At 38.3% G+C, this 17,629-nt stretch overlaps 1 protein-coding gene across 2 annotated transcripts; it reads left to right on the top strand.

Moving 5' to 3' along the window:
* Nucleotides 1-6,096: 6,096 nt before the first annotated feature.
* Nucleotides 6,097-13,214, top strand: LOC139326689 (uncharacterized). Of its 2 annotated transcripts, none has more exons than XM_070956565.1 (7): nucleotides 6,097-6,889; nucleotides 8,074-8,139; nucleotides 8,756-8,856; nucleotides 9,433-9,521; nucleotides 9,865-9,983; nucleotides 10,123-10,275; nucleotides 12,694-13,214. In XM_070956565.1, exons 1-7 carry the CDS (start codon nucleotides 6,151-6,153, stop codon nucleotides 13,026-13,028), a joined length of 1,602 nt encoding a protein of 533 aa, XP_070812666.1. In that variant the 5' UTR covers nucleotides 6,097-6,150; the 3' UTR covers nucleotides 13,029-13,214. The 2 variants fall into 2 exon arrangements, with proteins under 2 accessions (XP_070812666.1, XP_070812665.1); XM_070956564.1 differs by having other exon boundaries at nucleotides 9,865-10,010.
* The last annotated feature ends 4,415 nt before the right edge of the window (nucleotides 13,215-17,629 follow it).

Genomic DNA, 17,629 nt, shown 5'->3' with positions numbered 1-17,629 from the left:
CCCAAAACAACTTTTGTTTGTAAGGCTTGTATTTACCATATGAAAAATTAAAATTGACACATTCACTGCCACTTCACACAATTGTTTGATGGGATTTTAATATTGATTAAACATAAGATGGGAAAAACTTTGATTTCATGGATTCCTAAGAGAGTCTTGCGGCATCCCCAGGGGTCCTTGGACCAGCAGTTGAGAAATACTGCTTTAAAGTTATGTATGCGAATATTCTGAACTTTATTATTTATTGAGCAAACTTTACTAAGCATATGGTTTTCACCTTTGAGAAGACAGTCTAGTTCTGTTATCAATCTTTATCCTAAACTTAATCACCATTAATGGATTATATCCCAAATCACACTGGAGTTCGTTATGCTTGCTAACCTATTAGTTGGGCCTAATTAACCATTAAAACCATAAAACTCCTGAGTAAATTTGCAAACACCTCTTCTCCCTGTGTTTCAAGATCTTCCACAGTAAAGAGGCCTTTAATTGTTAATTGAGGCCATTTGGTACCTTTAAATCTGATGAGATAATAGGGAACATTTGAGCAGAGGAGATGCTCAAAGAGAAAGACATGCTCAAAAAGAACAGTCTTTAAAGTTTCCTTTTTCTACCTAGAGCAAAAAGCTAGGAAAACAAAGGAAGTTAAATGCTCTAAATTTAAGAAGCAGAATATTTCATAAATGCTCTAGAAGGGAAACAACTGCATGAGCGTATATATATGCACTCGTGCATTCATTCTATCATATATAGGCATCTATCTTCAATGAAGGTGCTTGACAAATTATTGCAATGCTTTTCCTTTTGTTATTTTTTGCTTTTTTGTTGGGAAATGGTGCTACCGCTCAAGTTCCAAGGGTTTTACAGACTCCAAATGTTGATGGAGTAAAAGACAAGGAACTGGTAAGTAGAGCTATTGCACTAAATGTCAGAACAAAGCACATTTTTATATGAATTTATTATGAACATGCCAAGTATCTAGGAGACCCTTATCTCAAGTACCACTACAGGCTAAATAAATGCATCAGTTTGTTGGCAAACTTGGTCTAACCTAACTTTGAACTTTGCAGTAAGTCAGAATAAATTGAAATATTGCCATGATTGGAATCAAGGAAGAATGCTTGGATCTTGCCTATATTATGCAAGCCCCTGAATGCATGCCTAGATAAAAACATGATTTAATTCTGGGTTTTTATTTATACAGACGAAGGTTTCTCTTGAAGTACCCCAGCAAATCCAAACAGGTAAGCTTTAAAATCTCTATAAATAAAGTGTTGGGTTTTATGTGAATTTTATGTGAATTAGCTTAAACTTGAAGTGCTGCTCAGAAGCTTAAGAAAAAACATACGAACTCCAGCAAAGCTTTTCCCTGTTCCTAAACTACTTGGATTCAGATAGCAGGATCAATTGTTTCTTCTGATTTGTAATATTAATAACAAAATGAACATTATACACCTCCCCATGCTGTTTTCCAAAAACACATATCTGCAATAATATTGAAAAAACAAAATAATTATGCAGAATAGTTTAGAATCAAAAGCAAAAAGGCACACACACACACACATGCACACACACAAACACACATACTGTAGATATAAATATAGAATTATCTGCATATTTAAAAAATCTAGTTGCCAAATATGAATTGTATTTAGTGGTTTGGGAGTCCCAATGTGGGTGCCAAAGATTAGAAAGGCTTTATCATCATAGCAATCTTTCATACATTACATAGACATTTCTTCAGTGGGGTGGAAGGAGTAAAATTCGTCAATTTCTGGCAATCCTAGCAGTAATCTGTAGATTTTCATCACTTCTTTACCTGTAAGTGTCTTCTGTAACTAGGATGTGTTCCTCTGATTCATGCTACCTAGCACCTCTAACATCAGATGTTTATTTATAAGTGTGCCTCTGGGTACAGAAAATTAAAATGGCAGGAGGTTGTAGCTCAGTGCTTGAGCTGGAAATGTGTTCCTCTGTCCAGGAGAAAGTTTAGAGTGAAGCTTGCCAAGCACATCATTGGCTTTGCTATTAATGTTTATTCTGATAATAGTAATTTAAAATTATCAACCCTAATCAAGTCTCCCAGTGCCACAGGAGAAATGGAATTTCCAAGTCAAATTATAAATTCCAGTTTGGAATGATCATAATTGCTTTATTATGTGGACAAGTAGCAAATTGGCACAATTGTATTGTCCTACTTTGGTTGCACATTCTCTATCTCCCCTGACAGGAAGGAATAAAATGACTAGCTCTCAGAGTTTGGAACCAGAAGAATTGAGAAGTTCCCCCCAAAATGTTCTATTTCATGAAACAATGAGCAGAGAAATTGGCTTGGATCTTGCTACCAAACATAGAAGAAAATTGCACGGTTATAAAATTGCAGTTATTCTTGTATGAAAATGACTTACTTCTCTCTTTGGAGACACACAAAAAAAGTGAACTGATAGATCAGCTGTGTAGAACTGTGCCAGTTTTCAGTGATGCCAAATTTGCTACTGAATCGAAAGTTGGAATTGCACCCTTCCTTGATGATTAAGCCACTATAATGTTGGATAATGTTGGTACTATTGTAAAAAGTTTTGTGGAAGCAGCCAGTCATCTAAAAGTCATTTCATCTCTGATACTGCCAAACAATAATCTGAAAGCATTGCATTTGAGTCCCAGAATTTGTTACCAAGAATCTTCTAGAATTGATATTTCTCATATTTAGCTTCCAAAATGACACATGAATCAGACAAGTTTAGGTCAGAAGAGAAAAGGAGTTTCCTTTGGAATTTAATTACCAAACCCAAACCATATCTTAACCCTAGCAAAACCACATAGTTACAGAATTAGAAAGTTCCCATTTTATTTCTTTAAAGACAGAAAGCCCTTGTCCTTTTCTAGCTGATGGACGAGAACCAGGGGTGGGTTCTACTTACCTTTACTACCGATTCGCAGCGGGACCGTGTGTATGTGCTTGCTTCGCGTGCACGCGCAATTCTTCACATGCACAGAAGCATTTTGGTGACATCGGGGTTGGTGGGCGGAGCCTCCTGCCAGTTTTACTACCAGTTCTATAGAACCGGTGCGAACCGGGGACAACCCACCACTGACGAGAACTTTCTCATGACACAACCAGAGCAGCTCTTCTGCTTGCTATTCCCAACCTAGAAGATGGCCTCTTGGCATCAGTGACATACATGTAATACATGTATACATGTAATGCATTATTCAGGTGCTTATTATAATTCTCCATTGGTCTTCAAATGCTTGGCACTCATCTAAAAGCAATAGGAATGAAAAAAGTAGAACAGAATTAGCCCAGGACTCTCTGTCTATACTGCACACTGTCACTAAATTTATCTTTGGAGTAGAAAGTCCAGGCACAATGTGAAGCAACTGTAGTTATGTGAAATCATTTAAGTGTTGTAGCACAAAGGTGATTCAATTGATGCCATTTAAAAAGATAAGGTGATTGAATTGAGGGCAGTTCCATGATGCTATATTTAAGAGTTAAGGATAATCAAACCAGTAGTGGCCCATCCTCTTAAGAGTTGGTAAAACAGAGAATTGCATTGCTTACAGAAGTATTGGCTTCAAGAATGGGCACACTCAGGGGTGAAATGCTCGTGGTTCGGACCGGATCGCCCAATCCGGTAGCAATGGCAGTGGGTGGTTCGGAGAACCAGTAGCAGAAATCCCTCCCCATGCCCAGCTGAGCCGTGCGATCATCAGAGGCCTTTTTTTTTAACTTTTAAGAGCATTTTTTCTACAAATGCTTTTAAAAGTAAAAAAAAAAAGCCTCTGATGATCGCGCGGCTCAGCTGGGATCATCAGAGCCTTTTAAAAGCATTTTTTCTACAACCTCTTCGGCCGAAGAGGTTGTAGAAAAAATGCTTTTAAAAGTTAAAAAAAAAAAAGTTAGCCACGCCCACCCAGTAACATTACCCCCCACCAAGCCACGCCCACAGAACCAGTAATAACAAATTTTACATTTCACCACTGGGCATACTAATCCACAAAAAAAAAAAATCCAGTTCAAATACACTTCAAGGCTATGACTGAGTTGAGGCTAATGGTGCAAATGTGGCTCAGATTGGGGGCCTCCCCTCTAATTTGAGGCTAACCAAGGGATTAAGCCCCAATGAACACAGTTGGAGAATACATGACTAAATACATATAGCATTGCTGTGGTTTTGGAATAGGTTAAGTTGGAAATGAACCTCCTTCTTGTTTGCTTGAAATATTTGTCATGTTAGTTTTCAGTAATGGAATTTTCTATTGATGTCTATCTGTATTTATATCTTCTGAGGATTCATTCTTTTAATATTTCCTACATTTTGATTATTGGTATACTGCTGTATTGTGCCTATTATCTAGCTGCATTGTAGTTTAAGACGCAGGGATTGTCACCTTTCTGCCATGGGGTTTAAAACATTGCTTTCAAATATCAACTTTGCTTTATTCCTTCCAAAATGTTGCTGGCAAAGTTGAACCATTAGATCAATTTCAGCTATTTATAGCCACTCTTTGCAAATGAGTAGAATAGCCCCCAAATTGAGAAGAATCCAAAAGTTATGGGGCAATTCACAAAGAAAATAGAAAAAATAAGAAATTGTACAGTATTAGTCTAGCCCAGTTTTACCAGTTTGTAAAACTGCCTGGATAACTTGTCCTACCTAAAAGAGATTGTCAGATCATTATTTTTCAGATTTTGTTGGTGGTGGTGCGAAGCTGGGTCCAACCCATTGCAACCCCATGGACAACGTTCCTCCAGGCCTTCTTGTCCTCTACCATCCTCTGGAGTCCATTTAACCTCACGCCTACTGCTTCAGTGACTCCATCCAGCCACCGCGTTCTCTGTCGTCCCCTTCTTCTTTTGCCCTCAATCTTTCCTAGCATTAGGCTCTTCTCCAGTGAGTCCTTCCTTCTCATTAGGTGGCCAAAGTATTTGTGTTTCAATTTTTCAGATAACATGCACCTTTCTCACACTGACTTTAAAGGTCGTGTCTTGTCTTAAATGTTATGGTTTTGCCTGACTTTTGTCTTTTTTTTAACAAGAGAACTTCTAGTCAAGTGAAGGAAGGGACGATGTGTATATACAATCACTTCCTAGGGGAAAACCAAAGCATTTAATCTAAACACCAATGAGAGTCTGACTACTTTATTCCTGTAGTTCTAACATTCTAGCCATGGGGAAATAATATTTGCAAAATGAAATGAGATAAATTCAATAACTGTTGTCAAGATTGCTACTCCTATTGTGAAATATTCCAGCAAGACTAGCCTATATCTTTTACTAGTATAAACCAGACTTGATCAATAAAATGATGGTAATGCCATGTCTTTATGTTTCCTACTGCAGAATTGGGAATTCCTTGGCTATCTGTGTATCTTCCTGTAAAAAGTTGCCATGTTATTTTGAAAGATAAAAGAGGGACTTTTTCTCCTCCATCATTAAACAGGGCTGAAACCAATAACTGGTGCAACTGGACCATATGGGCTGGTCCTCACAAGCATATCCTGATTTACATAGAAGGATTTGAAGGAAAGTCAAACTGTGATGACAATCGGGATAGAATCTTATTCCAAGGAGTTTTGTCAAGTATTGAAAACAAAGTAGTTTATGCCTGCAGAAATCACGGTACTCTGATTTATGCTACTCAAGCAGTAGCCGTCTATGTAGTATTTTTGTCAGAAGTTTCTTCTCAGAACCAAAGTCATAAGCACTTTAAAGGACGGTATTATATATTTGAAGATGATGTCAGTTCTATAAGTGGTGAAAAATCAGTTTTGAAATCTAACAGCAGTTTTGGATCTAAGTCATATGTATTGCGTAGAGGACATAGTTTGAACTCTACAGCGACTACTCCAACGCTTGGCAAAGAGAATTGGCTGTCTGGGACAAATGAAAAGACTATTAAAACAGGGACAGAAACATTTTTAAAACCAGCTGTTGGCAAGCATATGCATGTTTCTCTCTTGAAATCAACAGAAACAGTTAGCTTAAATCCATTTGATTTGAAGAGAAGGCAAGTTACAAAACCATCTGTTGACAATAGTAGGACTTTGAATGAAAGTCCTACACTAGTATCAGAATCAAATGATGCAGAGAATGAGGGAGAAGCTTTTACACACAAGCCAGATGTTTATTCAACCTCTACACACATGACTCATAATCCTCAAACGATGACAAAATTGGAAGCAACAAAAACCCATGGAACTATGATTGAATTTGTCAGTCCTCGGAATGATGGCTCTACAACCACAAGATGGATGACAACACAGGTGAGAAGTAATGAAGGAGAAATCACGAATGCTGTTACTTTTCCTCAAGTCTCCTTGGAAGAACAGAGAATTCCAGTCCAATCTCTTAAAAGTATCCCAACAAAGATGCAGAAACAAATGCTTCAAATGCTGCTTCCTAATTCTGAGGTCTCCAAGAAAAAGGCAGATCTAACGGGACCTCCACAACACTTGGAACAAACCAAAATATATAAAAGAGAGCAGATGGACAATCAAGGGTATACAGTGGAGAACGGCAACACTGCTGTGCAAATAACTGTATCTGAAGGAATTAAGGAAAGTCCCTCAAAGTCTACTATGGAAACCAAGTTCCATCATACCCTGACTTTAGCCTCTACTGATATGCACCCTACTCCTTCTTTGAAGTCATTTAACAATTACTTGATGAGTACATCCACAACTGTGAATCCCAAAGTTATGCCTTCAAATTCGCTGATGAGAACTCGGATAAACACAGCTTTTACTATACAATACAAGAAGTCCATAAACAGGAATACCAAGCATTTGCAAAAGAAGCAGACGAAAACAACTCTTTTGTATTCCCCTTCTAGTTGGTTGCCAACCAGTAGCATTCTCTTGAAAGTAAAAAATAAATCCTATGGTAAGTCCTGTTCTTTAAACTGTTTTATCTCCATGCTGGATCTGATAAATGCCTTGTGCAGCTGAACTCTGTTGGAAGAGATACAGAAATAATCCCAGAATGAGTTGTTTATTTAAGAAAACTTAATTACACTGAAGTTGGAATTCTCCGACCACAATAAATGTAGTACACGAGCTGCTTCATATATTCAGTATTCACTAAGTCTGGACCTTCTTAAGAGGTCTTAAGATCTTAGAATACAGGTAGTCCTCGACTTACGACCACAACTGAGCCCAATTTTTTTTGTTGCTAAGTGAGACATTTGTTAAGTGAATTTTGTCCCTTTTTATGAACTTTCTTGCCACAGTTGTTAAGTGAATCACTGCAGTTGTTAAATAAGGAATATGGTTATTTAGGGAATCTGGCTTTTCCATTGACTTTCCTTGTCAGAAGGTCGCAAAAGTTGATCACATGACCCCAGGACACTGCAACTGTCATAAGTATGATTCAGTTGCCAACCATTTGAATTTTGATCACGTTACCATGGGGATGCTACAACAGTCATAAGTGTGAAAAACGGTCATAAGTCACTTTTTTCATTGCCATTGTAATTTCAAACAGTCACTAAATGAACTGTTGTAAATTGAGGACTACCTGTACTGGACAAATATTTTTCTACCTCCAACTTCCCCTTTCTGGAAACCACTAAAGCAATGGGTGACTACTGCAAAGAGCCATTATTAAAGCTGTAGTCAGATTTCAATCCTGGGGATGGATCTGAATCTGCATTAGTTACCTCCATGAATGATCTGTGGTGGGACTTGGATGGGAACAGTGATCCATTTATCTTAGCTACTGGAGTGATCAGCCATTGTTTGAGTTGAGGTAACATCAGTCCAATTCATCTTTCATCAGCCATGGAGACTTAAACATTTTGGCTAGTTGCCAAGCCAGCTCACTTTATTTCACAGGGTAGTTGGTGTGAGGGAAAATATAAAGAGGAACTATTATGTACACCATTTTGAGTTCCCAGAAAAGAGTTGGGATATAAATGAATAAATTTGCCCACATGGTTCTTGCTAACTGAGACTTTGATAGAATTGGAAATATTTCTGAGTGACAAATTACTGTATTTTAAAATGCTGGGGAAAAACCATCCTGTCCAAATGCTAGATGGATATCATGTTATTGTTCTTGTTCCATAGAGACAGATCCCGGATTCAGGTCTCATGAAAATTATTTTGCATTGAACTCTCAGCACAATCCTGGAGGTGAGGAATCCTCTTCTCTTCTCTTCTCTTCTCTTCTCTTCTCTTCTCTTCTCTTCTCTTCTCTTCTCTTCTCTTCTCTTCTCTTCTCTTCTCTTCTCTTCTCTTCCCTCCCCTCCCCTCCCCTCCCCTCCCCTTTCTCTCTCTCTCTCTCTCTCTCTGTCCTTACTATGTTTTCTTAAACTTTGCTTTCTCCTTTGTATAATGACTGTTAAATGACTTAGCAATTGACTGTTATTAACAAAAGCTACTTATCTTTAAAGTAAGTTCTTTTGAGAGTCTGATTTTTGCAAAAAAAAAAATGGCAAAATGTTTGGAATTTATAACATTTGTTATCTCAAAGTAGGTCTATACAAAAGTAGTCTATACCAGATGGGGCCAGCTTTTCTGTCAGCTGTAACATTAAATTAGCAGGTTAGAAAAGTCTTCCTTGTTAAATATCAGAGCACCTATAAGCAATGTAACTTTAGTCTCCTACTCTTACCATCTCCTGTACTACCATCCTATGTGTAGAAAAGCTGTACCAAGCTGCTTCCTTATAGGCTTTTTTTTTATGGTGTACATGTATATGTATTATTATCTGCCTTATTGTTTTTGGCAACTTTGGGTTCTTCTACAGATCTTCTATTTGAAACAGTTTTTGAAGTAGAACAGAAAGGACAACTCCCACCTGTTGGAAGCACTCTGGAAAAAGCTTCCATTGATTCCATTAAGCACCAGGTAAGAAAATTCATGATGCAGAACTTATTTTAAAACTGGATTGGGGAGTGTGTGTGTGTAAATGTGGGTGTATGTGCATGTGTGTGCGCACATACACACACTGTGTGTATAAATGCATGTATCTACAGTATACACACACAGTATATATACAATACACACACAGAGACACTCTTGCTTCATTTGAAGGTGAGGAGAAAAGCATTTGGTCTTGGCAAATCAATGGGATGTTAGTAACCAAAATTCACCTGGTGTACTGGATGTTCATGTTTCATATCTAATAAAATAATGGAACACAAAGATAACATTTAGAATAATTAAGGGCATTTTGTAGGCTTCAGTTTGTATTCTACTGGCTAGATCAGGTGTAGGCAATTGTGGCTCTTTTACAACCTGTGGACTTCAACTCCCAGAATTCTGGGAGTTGAAGTCCACAGGTTGTAAAAGAGCCACAATTCCCCATCCCTGGGCTAGATAAAAAGATACCGACATCTCTTAAAAGATGATGCTCCAGGTACACTCTGTTTATTGTTTAAAACATATTTTAAAATAATTAAACTCTTGGGGGGGGGGTTCCAGGTACAAGACAGAATGAAACGCTTCTCTAACAAAATCAAAGAATTCAAATTAAAGGAAATTATGAGAAAAGAAGAAACTGAAATGGACAGGTATGACAACTGAATTACAATATACCTCAAAATCAAGTGTTATTTTCTGTCAGTTGTATTTCTATGTGGGAGGAGGAATTCGCAACAATATTCCTTTAGGTCTTTTGTTAATTGATTCCCTCCTATCTGGAATAACATTGAAATCTGCTCTTTATTTTTTGCTTATATAACTTGATGACAAATATGGATAACCCTTAAAGTAGAACACTTTAGGCAATTTTCGTCTTTCAGATCTGATTGAATTACACTTTTCAATACTCCTGGTGAGTTACTGCTCCAAGGTTTAGGGAGATGATAGCTAACTTTTTGGTTGAAAATAAGATGCTTCCATGTTTCTATGTAGATACAATGGCCCAAACCTTATATTTGCATTCTGGTTGCATTTAACATCGGAAGAAAAGAACATATCTCACTCACTGCATTTTCAACTGGAAGATCTTAATGGTACATTTGTGGGAGCTGGTAAGGTCCAAACTGTTTTGGTGAGAGGTAGGTGAGCAATTATTTTATTAATTAGGGAATATCAAATAAAAGTAGCGACTCCTGTCTTTGCAAGCTTAATTACCTATTAATGGAAAACTGCTTTGTCCGTGCATGATAGATGTGAATGAATGCAACTCTGAAATTGGTTTATGTGGCAATGAGGCCATTTGTCTCAACGAATATGGAACATACTCCTGCCAGTGTAAAGAAGAGTACGAGGACCGTTCTCTGACAAAATCGGGTACTCTGTGTGTTCGTAATCCACGGTCAGGTGGGTCCTTATGATACTCTATCCCCATCTCTTTTTGGGATTGGACACTAAAAGGTTCTATCAGTTGCTCGGTGATGGTTTGCTGTTTATTTGCTAAGGCATAAAAGAATTGCCCTTAGCTTGCTGCTTCAAAAACAAAACAAAACAACAAAACAAAACATTTGATCTAGTGGTTAAGGCATAAGATAGAAACCAGGAGCTAGTGACCTTGGGCCAGCCACTCCCTCACAGTGCTAGGAAGGACGCAATGGCAAATCACTTTTGAAATCTTGCCAAAAAAACTACAGGAAGTCACCAGGAGTCAACACAGACTCAAAGGCACAAAAATATCATCACATCCCATCAAATCATTACAACAGCCTATCATCACATCACATTGCACCACGAAACATCACATGACGCAGCTGCCAAAAGTTCATAGTGAATGTGAGGCTGTTAGCAGGAGCCTAAGGTGATGCAATCTGTTGATCCTTCCCTTTCTCCATGTGGCTGCCCACCCCAAGGAAACGCTTAGAGGGAAATATGTTTCTGTCTGATAATGCTTCACATGAGTCACCCTGTGATTCAGTCCTTTTATGCAAAAGACTTTGCTATCATGGGCTTCACAAGCTAGAGACAAGCCACAAGCTGCACCGCCTGCTTGCCATGGATGCCTCTTTGGATTTGAAATTCCCTTCTCAGCACAAAAGTTTGTGGGGGCAGCAGTTGGTTTTTCTAAGAAAAAGCACAGTTTATAGGAAAGTTAAACAGCAAGCAAGTCAGGAAGAGTTTATCTTGACAATATTACTATGCATTGGTAGTTCAACTTGGCAACTTCCCGTGGCAGCTTCCGAGGCTGGTGGAGTAAGATTAGGCCATTGTAGTTCCAATGAAACTCTGGAGAGGCTTTGATGTAGTTACACTTCGGCTCATATCATCTGAGAATGTAATGATGAAGCCGGACATGCTTTTTAAAGTACTCCTTCCTTGCCATAGTGTAACACTTTTGAAATTTGACACACGTGTGTGCACGTGCGCGCATGCACCAATATTATATATGTGCATGCTAATTCAGCTGTCAGTCTAATGTTCCAATCCTGTTTCAGGTTGGCTTTCCTTATCTGTAGGGTATCAAATCTTATTGAGGCTTTTTATAGATTCTCTTCTTGAACGAACAAATCAAAATATTTTAATGATAGTTGCAAAATTGCTCCAAATAGTGCGTGGAGAGGTTTACTAACAAATGATGGACAGTCAAGCAGTAGTTTTCACTGAAAATTTTTCAACGAAAACATTCCAGCTGTGAAATGTACCACAAAAAGCTGCATGTTCTTTAGAACTTACACTGGAGGAAATACATTGGACAGCTATAGTGAATGTAGCAAGCAACTGATGATATCTGGCTTAACCTAAATCTGCTTTCTCTGACGTTACCTGGAAATGCTTGGCCTCATCCTGAAAGGCATGAGACGGAAACAGAGAAAATTCAGATGCTTGGTCTTCTAGAATTCTTAACCCCGTGATGGCAAACCTATGGCATGTGTGCCAGAGGTGGCATGCAGTGCCCTCTCTGATGGCACGCGAACCGTTGCCCCAGTTCAGCTCTGCAGCGCATGCGCATGCACCTCCCACCAGTCAGCTGGTCTTTGGGTCTCTGCCGTGCATGCGCGGGGAGGTGGTGTGCATGCGGGGGGCATGCGCTGGGGGGCAGGCACATGCAGGGGGCCACACGCACATTGTATTTTGGGGATTCGGGCACACGCTTTGGGCACTCGGTCTGGAAAAGGTTAGCCATCACTGTCCTAACCTGTGCTTTAATCTGTTGATCAACATTAGAGAGGGTCCAGAGATATTTTACTAGAAGAGTACTCAAATCTTCTGCTCAAAATAAAATTCCCTATCCCACTAGGCTTGAAATTTTAGATCTGGAGAGCCCCGAAATACGCCGTCTACGTTCTGACCTATGCTTAGTTCATAAGATTATTTACCAAAAGGTCCTACCTGTAAATGAGTACTTTAATTTCAACTGTAATAAAACAAGGGCTATCAATAGATTCAAACTCAATGTAAATCGCTCTAATCTTGATTGTAGGAAATATGACTTCTGCAATAGAGTAGTAAATGTCTGGAACACTCTACCTGATCCTGTTGTTAGTCTCTCTAATCCCCATACCTTTTACCTTAAACTGTCTACCATGGACTTTTCATGTTTCTTAAGAGGTCCCTAAGGGGGCGTGCATAAGCGCACCAGCGTGCCTACCGTCCCTGTCCTACTGTCCCCATTTATATGTAATCATTCTATGTGTTTATGGCTATGTTTTGCCTATTTATATCCTTTTATTTGTGCCAATTTTTTTTTCATGTGTCTGTGTCTATGTCTATAATGTTGAGCCATTTCCATGATTGGGTTGAACAAAACAGTCTTTTTTTTATCTGCAGGTTTGAACTCCTTCTACAACCACACTGAGTTTATTGTTGGAATCACTGTTTTTTGCATCACTCTGCTCATTGTAGTGATCACTGTGCTGTGTACTATCATAAAGAAAAGATGCATTAAAAGAGAGATGCGGTTCCAAGAGACTGTTTTGCCTGGGATGCCAGCAGAGCCCCAGCTGCAAACAACAACCTTTGATCATAATAACATCCGTCAACTCCTTACTCTGGATACTTCCCAGCTAAAGGTTAGAGCCAAACCACCAGAACTGCCCCTGCAATTGAGGGCTGGCCCCACTGAAACATACAGAGTATCCATTGAGCAGTCTGAACGTTTGTGAAGAAGAAAAAGAAAAAAAATACAACATAAATTGCAATTAAACCCCTCCTTCCTCCCTATTTCATATTAAACTTTTCTTTGTTGTGGCTGAGCAAATGCAACTTTTTGTTTCTCGATCGATCTTACATAAATTGTTATACCTTTCTCCCTCTATCTATTTTCTCTTAAGTTTAATGGAAATATAATACTGGAAAAATATTCTCTTTAGGTTTTTGAATACTGAATTGTCTGCCTGTCTTCATATAACAGATAAGAAATGAATGTAACTACTGTTTGTAGTTGTTAATAAAATTGGCATCTTGCTCTTCATGCAATTCTGTGCTTTGGTTAATATTTTGGAAAGTTGCATAAGGAATGGGAAAGAGTTCTTTACAGATTAACTAGATCCAAATCAGACTATTATGGCTTATAGAAAAAATATGGTTGATTGTCACATATGAAAGCAGCCTGTGTTTCAGCAGAACTATCTGGTAGAAAGTGTAAGGTATAATGTGGTTATCAGAATTTTGCTATGGCCTCAGTATTGGATTTCACTGGGGAGAGCCGTGCATTTTCTAACCATGGTTACAATTTCATGTGCCGGCTTTAGAGAATATTGCAAAATAAATCAGAAAACACCATTCCTGCTGATGTCTGTCAAATAATTGATTCGTTCTTTAATAGTTAAATTGTTGGCTTGATCAGCTTAGATGCCTATATTTCGTCGTGTAGATAGCTGTATTTTTTCACTGGCCACTGTTCCACAGTGCTGAGTGCAGGCACGTCATGTACAACTGATTCAGACAGCTGCTTTGTGAGCTACACTTTGCTCTGCCTTGATAGCCAAATGTCTATTCCCCCTCAATAATGATGCTGGCAAGTGGAACTGCCCTGGGCATTTTAATGAAGTCCAGGTCGAAAGCAGTGATTGGTTGATGCCTTTCCTCTCTCAGCAGCATTTCTCCACCTCCCCTAAATTGGAAAACCTATCACGGATCACTCTTCTACGCACTACAGTGAGCCTTTTTGGGATGATGAGAAACTGGAAGTCAAAAAGCTGGCATTCTTCCTCCACCAGAAGCTATTATAACCATGCTGACAGTTTAATAATCGTGTTGAAAACAAAATAAATGCCCTGTGCCCGTCTTTCAAGATGTCCTAATGGCAGTACATCAGCCCAGAAGTGCTGTCATTTCGACTCGCTCTGAACTCACATCCTGTGTTATTTCAGGAGAGGAGCAGACATGTGCCCAAAATTGAAAAGCAGGTTGACCGATCAGCGGTGCAGTATGTGGGAGACACCAGCCGAGTGCCGTCCTCTCTCACTGTCTCCTCAAGAAACCCCTCCCCCCTTTTTTTGTTTGCCTGCTGGCTTTGAAGATTGATGTCCACCACTGTTCCCACTGCTTTTAAAGGCAACAATAGTGGAGAGTAGTTTGTTGATAATCAGGCTGTTACTGCTTCTCTATTCCTGTTTCTAAAAAGATCTTTAAAATGGGAAGACAGAAATTTCCAGTGCTTCCTCACAAGGGCAGAGTTAAGCAAGGAACCCATGCAAAATCTGACTTGGGCTTTCGAAAACACCAGGCATGCATTATGTGGGCAGATGTCTGTAGAATCCAGCTGTCATGTCATTCCACCAGCATGAATCACAATGGTCATGGAGAGCACAGTGCCCAGCCATCAGGGGGCAGGGAGAAGAAGCACCAAAAATCATGCCTGCAGCAAGGCTTGTGCCAGAAGACAAATGGAAAACATTGTTCTAACATTGGATCAATTAAATATGAGGTTAGGCAGCCTCAGCTATAGACGGAGGACGAGGACAGGTCCTTAAAATCTGGCATGTTCAAGATTGATGTCCATTGGCGAATATATGTGGATCAGTCCATGGAACTGGTGTGTGTGTGTGTTTCAGAGCTAATCTACTCTCCAATTAGAGCTAATTAGTGACTGCTAAAGGCTCCCATACACATGGCAGCTTCAAATCAATCACCTTTGCTTTCATACACTTTCTAGTAGAATTTTCTATTTCTTTAAATTGATTTGCTATCTTCAACAAAATCTCCAGCAGCATAGTCCATAAATAAAAGAATAAACACTTTTTATGTTCCCTGGCTGAGTTCTTTATCTTTTTTCTGGGATCATGAGAACTAGAAATGTATACTTTAAAACTACTATCTACTGTATTCTTGCTTAATTAAATTACAGAGGTGCACAGTCATTTGCTTAACACTTAGATGGCATCAGTTTAATAATGCTGTTAAGGCCTAATGAATAGGGAGAGTGCATCATCTAAAATGGTATAAAATTCTTAATGTGGATAGTACATTGAAAACAGCAAGCATTTCACTTTCTGAAGGGTCATTTAAATTGTCAGTTTCCAAAAGAAAAGTATGGGTTACAGCGTGCTTATAGCCCTTATAGCTCTTATTTTCTGTTTGTTCCTGTTTAAGCTTGGTTTCTGTTATCTTCATCCCCATCATTTGGCCTCAATTCATTAAATTCAGTTTTTTTCAGACTAAGCAAGTCCAAGTGCAAGATCCCAAGGTTTTGTCTCGAACAGGTTTTAAAAGAGCTTAATTTTCAGGGCACGCTTTGTCCACAAGAGGGCAGTGTCTTCTGCAGAATGAAACTTTCAGCTTTATTACAAGTTGTGCTGTATAAAGCATGCATTTCAGGTGTTAAATATCCTCAGGTCTCCTATTCTGCATTCTTAAAGTGAATATTTTTATACTCTGGAGCAAGCTAAGACATCAAAGGAAGTGATAGCATAGACCTAATCTCTGCTCAGGGTGTCTGCTCGCCTAAAAAATAAATCTTCATTAAGGGGAGGGTACTATGTGAGTTAGAACTTGATTTTGATTTCATTTACAATGTTTGTGTGGCTATTTATTCCCTTTCAATCTCTATTTTTTCAAAACAAAAACAATATATGAAAATAATACAGGTGATTCTAAAAATCCCTAAGAACTTGAACACTTTGCCTTCACACCTCATAACATGCCAGAATTGAGTAGTATTCCCTGATAAAGGATATTTCTGTCAAAATATTCTGGGACTTTTTTCTGTACGTAATAAAGAATGCACATTTTCTTATACCCCCTTTTCTCTATTTTCCACTGATTTCTTATCTCAAAAGTCTCTGAAATATATTTTACCTTTGTTGTTCTGTATTGGGATTGCAAGAATTTCTTCAGGCCCTTATGGTTTGAAACAAATACAGGTATAGTCCTCAACTTACAACCACAATTGAACCCAACATTTCTGTTGCTAAGCAAGACAGTTATGGATAAAACTGATCCATAGCACACAAGTGGTTCGCTTAACAACGGGAGCATTTGCTTAATGACCACCACAAAAAAAGGTTGCAAAATCAGGTTGGCCATTTGAATGACCTGTTATTAAAACAGATTAAGACCATTACGATTTATTTTTTATTTTATTTTATTTTATTAGATTTATATACCGCTCTATTCCCTCAGGACTCAGGGCAGTGGACAGCCAGATAAAACACATAAATTACAAAATTTAAAAACAGTATAAAATCTGATTAAATAATTTGGCCCGTGACAATTTAAACAACCCTAATGTTTTTAAGACAAATTTAAAATTCATCATTTGAATTAAAACGGGAAAAGAAAAAGTTAGGCCAGACCGGCCTGTTGAAATAGGAAAGTCTTGAGAGCGCGGCGAAAGGTGCGTAGATCCGGGATCCTCCATTATGGTCATATGTCAAGGACTATCTGGGAAGATTTTTTGGGTGGGCATTGTAGAAAGAACAATTTAAATGGAGAATGGAGAATCTACTCTCCAACTTCTGGGAAAGAGAACACTGGAATTTATCCAATTACTCTATTCTTTTAAATATTCCATATATGAATACAGGTATAATTATATCTTTTGGATTTTGAAATTAAAAATAAGCTAACTTTCAGAATCTTTATGCAAAAACAGATACTCTTAAAATATATGTTAAGATTCCACAATTATAAACTTCAATAACTATAGCAACTTATAAATCTTTCCATTAACCTAGGTGAATAGTCATGGAAAATCAACATTTCCCATCATTTCTGGCCATTAGCAACCCTAGCTGAAGATGTATAATAAAAGTTAAAGGGGTGAAAAAAAGAATGGAAAAAAAATCTCCTTTTCCTTTTTGTTAGATAATGTCAGGTATATAAATTTGAGACACTATATTGGAGACAAGTGGAAAAAAGGCTTAAGGATTTCTATTTTTACTTCAGGCGGGAATCAAAATATTTATTACATGTTTAAGGGAGTGTTACAAGTCTGCCCATATTCCTACTTGGCTATATTTAGATTCATCCTAATTTGGTGAATAAATGATTCCCTTGAAGAAAGTGTTCTGAACATATTTCCATGTCTCCCAGTATTGCCACCTTTTGCAATTACACTAATTTTACGGAATACCATTTAATCTGCTCTTTTCTTTGGACTTAACTGATTATTTTAAAAAACACCGTAGTTGCTATAATAAGGGGAGGTTAACAAGCCAACACAACTGTATTCCCCTCACTCAATGCAAAAGCCATGCTCAAAAGACTGGCAAAATTCTGGTGGCAAAGGCGAAGAAGTTAGAAAGCAGGCATGTTCACACAA

Source organism: Pituophis catenifer, unplaced genomic scaffold, assembly GCF_029215685.1.
Source record: "Pituophis catenifer annectens isolate HBS135680 unplaced genomic scaffold, rPitCat1.0.hap2 SCAF_1, whole genome shotgun sequence".
Classification (NCBI taxonomy): domain Eukaryota; kingdom Metazoa; phylum Chordata; class Lepidosauria; order Squamata; family Colubridae; genus Pituophis; species Pituophis catenifer.
Note: the sequence above shows the minus strand (reverse complement) of the source record. Positions and strands in the feature narration are given on the sequence as shown.

Excerpts from the sequence above, each read along its gene's own strand:
- LOC139326689 (XM_070956564.1), top strand. The coding sequence starts at position 6,151 with ATGACTCATAATCCTCAAACGATGACAAAATTGGAAGCAACAAAAACC. Across the intron at positions 6,890-8,073 it reads AGTAAAAAATAAATCCTATG|AGACAGATCCCGGATTCAGG; the intron begins GTAAGTCCTGTT and ends CTTGTTCCATAG. Across the intron at positions 8,857-9,432 it reads TTGATTCCATTAAGCACCAG|GTACAAGACAGAATGAAACG; the intron begins GTAAGAAAATTC and ends GGGGGGTTCCAG.